General features: G+C 42.1%; 1 protein-coding gene across 1 annotated transcript; it reads left to right on the top strand.

Moving 5' to 3' along the window:
* The first annotated feature begins 1,428 nt into the window (after positions 1–1,428).
* LOC126481653 (uncharacterized) lies at positions 1,429–2,886 on the top strand. The gene is made up of 2 exons (XM_050105571.1): positions 1,429–1,553; positions 1,648–2,886. The coding sequence occupies exons 1-2, from the start codon at positions 1,450–1,452 to the stop codon at positions 1,997–1,999; spliced, it is 456 nt and encodes a 151-aa protein (XP_049961528.1). The 5' UTR covers positions 1,429–1,449; the 3' UTR covers positions 2,000–2,886.
* The last annotated feature ends 2,903 nt before the right edge of the window (positions 2,887–5,789 follow it).

Below are 5,789 nucleotides of genomic sequence, written 5' to 3'. Positions count from 1 at the left end.
CATCCTGAACACCAACACGCAAAACAAAAAGGTTACGAACTTATGCACCAATCTAACACTTTGTGGACATTTTCTCTCTCCGATCTGCCACGACTGGCGTTGCTCTCTTAAGTAATTAGGCTAACTGCTAATATTCCTCCATCTCTGAAATATGTTCATGGTGGAGAGATAACGGCACGTATATTAATGATGAGGGCAAATGTCTAGAATCTAAACAGTACGGTAGTTGTAGAATGTAGGATCTGCAGCGAATTGACGCATGCTGCAGGGAATGGCAATTGAATCTCAATGTAGACAAGTGTAACGTGCTGCGAATACATAGAAAGATACATCCCATATCATTTAGCTACAAAATAGCAGGTCAGCAACTGGAAGCAGCTAGTTCCATAAATTATCTGGGAGTACGCATTAGGAGTGATTTAAAATGGAATGATCATATAAAGTTGATCGTCGGTAAATCAGATGCCAGACTGAGATTCATTGGAAGAATCCTAAGGAAATGCAATCCGATAACAAAGGAAGTAGGTTACAGTACGCTTGTTCGCCCACTGTTTGAATACTGCTCAGCAGTGTGGGATCCGTACCGGATAGGGTTGATAGAAGAGATAGAGAAGATCCAACGGAGAGCAGCGCGCTTCGTTACAGTATCATTTAGTAATCGCGAAAGCGTTACGGAGATGATAGATAAACTCCAGTCGAAGACTCTGCAGGAGAGACGCTCAGTAGCTCGGTACGGGCTTTTGTTAAAGTTTCGAGAACGTACCTTCACCCAGGAGTCAAGCAGTGTATTGTTCCCTCCTACGTATATCTCGCGAAGAGACCATGAGGATAAAATCAGAGAGATTAGAGCCCACACGGAAGCATACCGACAATCCTTCTTTCCACGAACAATACGAGACTGGAATAGAAGGGAGAACAGATAGAGGTACTCAGGGTACCGTCCGCCACACACCGTCAGGTGGCTTGCGGAGTATGGATGTAGATGTAGAATGTAATCGACAACGCAAGAGGAGTTGTTTTCCATAAATGTAAGTTGTGCGTTTTCTGCTTTGTTAAGCTGGAAGTGGCTGTTGCTATTTCCCGTGTAGCGGTGACCCCGCCCGGAGTGTAGCCACTCGGCTCGGTGAAACCCTGCTATTACGGCGGGCGGTCGCCACGACGCGTGGCCTTGACGGCGGCTTGGAGAAGCACATGTCATTACCGAGGAAGGGGTAGGGCAGGGAAAGAGATAGGCATCTGTCGGCGGCGACGTGGCGGGAGGAAGACTGGTAGGGGGAGGGGGAGGAGCAGGGGGAGGGGCAGCGCGGGTGGGGGCGTCGCCGGCGCCGGCCCGGCCGCCGCTCGCCACTCGCGCGCCGGACGTCGAGCAGGGAGCAGCGTCGGCGGGCGCAGCGGCCGGCGTGAATGGGTGGCCCGGGATCCGCCTCCTCCGAGCTCAGCGCCGTCGACATGCCGTCGGGCACCTCAGTGCGGCCCCGCAAGGGCGCCTCCGCCTTCGACGAGGCCGCGCCCAACGGCGACTACCGCCGGCCGCGCCGCCGCCTCCGCAAGAGGTAACCCACAGCACGCCGCCTCCTCCCCCTTCCCCCAACACTCTGTGTCGGTGTGTCTCTCTCTATCGCTGTCTGTGTCCGCTTTTGTTGTCAGCACCGCCGCACGCCGTGACACTTGCACCGCTCGCACGCCCGCCCGCCTCCACGCTTACTGTCGCTCTGCTGACTGCTGGGTGTCTCGCACGCTACCTCCGTGCCGGTGTCCAGGAGGATGTGGCCGGTTCGCACGTTGGGGCGGCTGTCGTCGGACCGGCGCATGCGCCGTCGCGCCGCTACTCCCTGAGATATCGACAGTCAGCTGTTTGGTCCCGTACCCATGGCAACAGCCGCCATTTTGCGGCGCGACCAATCACAGGCTCTCATCTGTGAGCAGCTTGTCTACGCACATTTTTTATAAATCGATCATTATTCAACAACCGACAAGACAATCAAAGAAGCAGATTTAAAATTAGTGTACATATTTCGTCGCCATTATGTTGAATTCGACGCATAGATTCTGAAGTAAAGCGTGTCACGTATCAAAACATAATATCATTATAAGCAGGCTAATGTATTTAGAGACTCCGATTTGTTTTTAAATCTTCTGCCGTTTACTTCCGTCCTTATTTCCTTTCACACTTACTCTTATTTACGAATACAATGTAAACTGTTTTACTCGATTTGTTCCACAAACTTGTGCTTCATTCTATGACCCAAACCCAACAAAAACATTCTTAAATAAATACAATTAATCTCATAGCACGAGCATTGTGTCACATGTGAATCAGATTAACAATGTCTGCTGAAATTTTCGTAACATTGTGACAAATTCGACATATAAATTCCACAGTGAAGAATTTCCTCAATAACTGTCATATATCACGCATGTAATATAAATAGTATAATGTGTTATCACACCTGACAATGTTTGTTGAATATCCAGCTGTTTTATATCTGTATATACTTTTTCTTGTATTTGATTCTATTTAGCAGTATCACCTTAGTGGTTCCATAAACGTCATTCTGTAACACATACCTAACAAAAATGTTCTTTAAATAGAACATAGTTAGGTAAATTGGAACTATTCAACTTAACTGAGAAGTTAAAATTCATCAACACTAAAGCTTGTCCTCAAATGTGGCTTCTACTGTTGTTGTATTAAAATCTGCTGTGATGTGCCCTCATCGTAGTTATGTCTCAGCAATAATTTCAGTATTTACAAAATTAATAACAAGTAATATATCTAGACTGGCTTGTACTTTGAGTGTATAAGAAGACAAACATTTGTAGACAACTGTTTGAATGGTGTTTGCCTGTGTCATATTTTTAAAAAATGCACTCCTTGTGTTCACTGATTTTAATTTGAAGCAACAACTGAGCATGATTTCCTTTGCTTGATTTCACTAATATTATCAGTTAGTCAGATGTTGTGCCACATAAAATCAGTTAAAAATATTGCTAGACAAATAACTTCTTTTCTGTTGTTATTCATTTCTTTTGTTGAAAACTAATATAGTTCGCTACATGTATTTTACATTCATCTAAGAAAATTGTGACATCTCATCATGCAGTATTTTCCGACCATAGATACCAATTTAAAATGTAGTTATAACATACATAAATGTGACATTCCAGTAAATAAGTTTTCTGCATAACGTCTCGTTCTGTAACATAAATGGATTTATTTTTCTGCAGTGATGTGTTTTTATCTTGTGCTAATGAACCTTTGACCACTGTATGATTCCAGTGAACTTTTCACTCGACAGCACAGAACGCTTAACTTATTCAGACATTTTGAAACAGAAAGCAGATAACTTATATCAGACAATTTTCTATTGGCATTGTTCTCTGTTTACTGTTCCTACTCACAATGTCACTCAACTAAAAGTAAAGCAAGCTGCACATTTTGCATCAGAAGTTGCTTAAGGAATCATGTAACTTGTTAACATAGGTTATTTCTTTCTGCGGCCCCTACATAAATTATTCAATATACATAAGCTGTTAAACAGTAACCATTGTTCCTTTGTTGCCATCATTGTGAAAGATTCCAATCAGGAAAGGACTGTGTTCGACAGAATGAAAGTAGTCATCCTTTACTCCTTTTGTTAGCTGTGTCGAACTCTGTATATGCATTTTTAGAAGTTGAGAACATTCTTTTCTATGGGACAGAATGATAAAGTAACTCCTCACTATTACAGTCAATTGTTGAAGATTTCTATCTCTTTTGCGAATTTTACAGTATTATTCTATACAGATGTCACTACATCACAACGAAGTACTGAGCTTCAGTTTCCAAACATTGGTTATTTATGGTATATTACTTATGTTCAGTAAATAAAATAATGCTTGAAAACTTGAAGCATAAATGTCGTGTAACTTTCTATGACACAAATAACTAAATAAGTAGAGATAATACTCTTCCAGATTATGCTGGGAATATATTTATACTTCATTTTTACCATAGAAGCTGATTTATGCATAAATCAAGCTCGTCCTGCTAAGACCACTAGAGAACTTACTAATCCGCTATTTTATGCAAAAGCAACGGTTCTGTGTTGATTTCATTATGAAATATGGAAGTGATATAATAAGTTTTTAGGAACTGTAGCGATGTTCATCAAGGTAGAAGAAATCGATTTTCTCTGTTTATTAATGCAGGTGAAGGCTACGTTAAGAACTTTATAGTGGAATTATTAACGCTACAAGTGGCCGACTTGAACACGGTTCTACTTGTACACACGTTCTGTACGCTACTCACCATGGTGTGAGTTCTACAGCTAGTCGATTCAGTAAGTGGCGATAGAAAGCGCAACAGATGTGCTCCGGAATGAAGATGCAAACATAGTATTTCAGCGAATATGCTGCCTAAGTCACGGATGGGTGAATTTGCAACAACAGGGGCACTAGCAGAGATACATTCCACTTTCTTATTGTGGCGTCTGACAAATAACCGGAAATAGGGGCGAAGAAGAGAACCAGGTTACAAGGCAACGAAGAATAATCTCACACTGCACCAGGAATTATTCTGTTTGGTACAAGTTGCCGAGGGAGATTTATGTATCCTATTCTGTGTTATGGAGGTTGAAAAAGACATTTTAGAATTCGCAAAATTTTTTTGCCGAGTTTATTCATTATGTTGCACATATTTCGTGTTTTCATATACCACCAACGAACGGCACATGAATTACCATAGTAGGGGGCCTTAAATGTAAGTCCTATTTTTTGTATGTTTTGGAAAGTCCAGCGGATGTAATGGTTCCATTTATTGCGGCTTGCTTTTATACCATATCGGACAATGGGATGCTTCTCTTATCTAGAGCCAATACTCAGCTTTACGGTACGGAAATTACGCTGCATAATGACTGATGCTTCTACTTCTCTGACTTGTTTGCCACCGTCTTGTGAAGCGTCATCAGTAGATCCTGTAACGACCAGACATAGAAACATGTAGTCGTCGTCATAAGCTGTTCGACTTCCGAGGCTATAGTAGTTTCCTAGGTTTTTCCGTACATTACGGTGTTGCGCCTCGATTTTTTTCTAATCCCATGTATTATTCTTCCTTTTATTCGACTTCTCGGTCTTTTCGTATCTCCATTTCAACAAAGAACGTCACTGCTGCATATCTTTGAAAGTATTTTCTGATCCGTCCCAGATATCATCAGTTGGTTCTGACACCCCAGAAAAAAGCAACAAGGCAATATTTAAATACGCTAAGGCATCTTAAAGGTGGGGTGGGGGGTGAAGGTCAATGATTTTCAACGCATTATGTGATGAAGTACTCTTCCCTTCCCCTCTTCTCACCGACTCTTCCCCCTATTCATCCCTCCCCTCTCCAGCCAATCACAGCCTGGTATTAAAATGAGAAAGCCAATAACAGCTTGGTAATTTAGCGGGCATTAAAATTAAAAAGCCATTACATCAGAATGTAGCCATCTTGGCTATGGTCAAAATCATCTGAACACAGTGAAATTTTTGTGCCATGTTCAAACATTACATATGATTCTTCACCTTAATTGCGTGTGTTGGCACTATTCAACACACAAACACACACACACACACACACACACACACACACACACACACACACACACACGATCAGAAGGTTCAGATTTATTCATCCAAGAAATTGCATAAAAGCTTAACTTGCAATATCTGAAAATACCTAACAGGGTGGGAAGTGTCTGGAAGCTCTGAATTTTTTATACCATATTCACCCAAAAAAATTGATACAGGAAGTACGTAACTATATTTCGAAG

Source organism: Schistocerca serialis, chromosome 5 (genome assembly GCF_023864345.2).
Source record: "Schistocerca serialis cubense isolate TAMUIC-IGC-003099 chromosome 5, iqSchSeri2.2, whole genome shotgun sequence".
NCBI lineage: Eukaryota > Metazoa > Arthropoda > Insecta > Orthoptera > Acrididae > Schistocerca > Schistocerca serialis.
The sequence above is the reverse complement of the archived record's forward strand: the minus strand, read 5'-3'. Positions and strand labels throughout refer to the sequence as shown.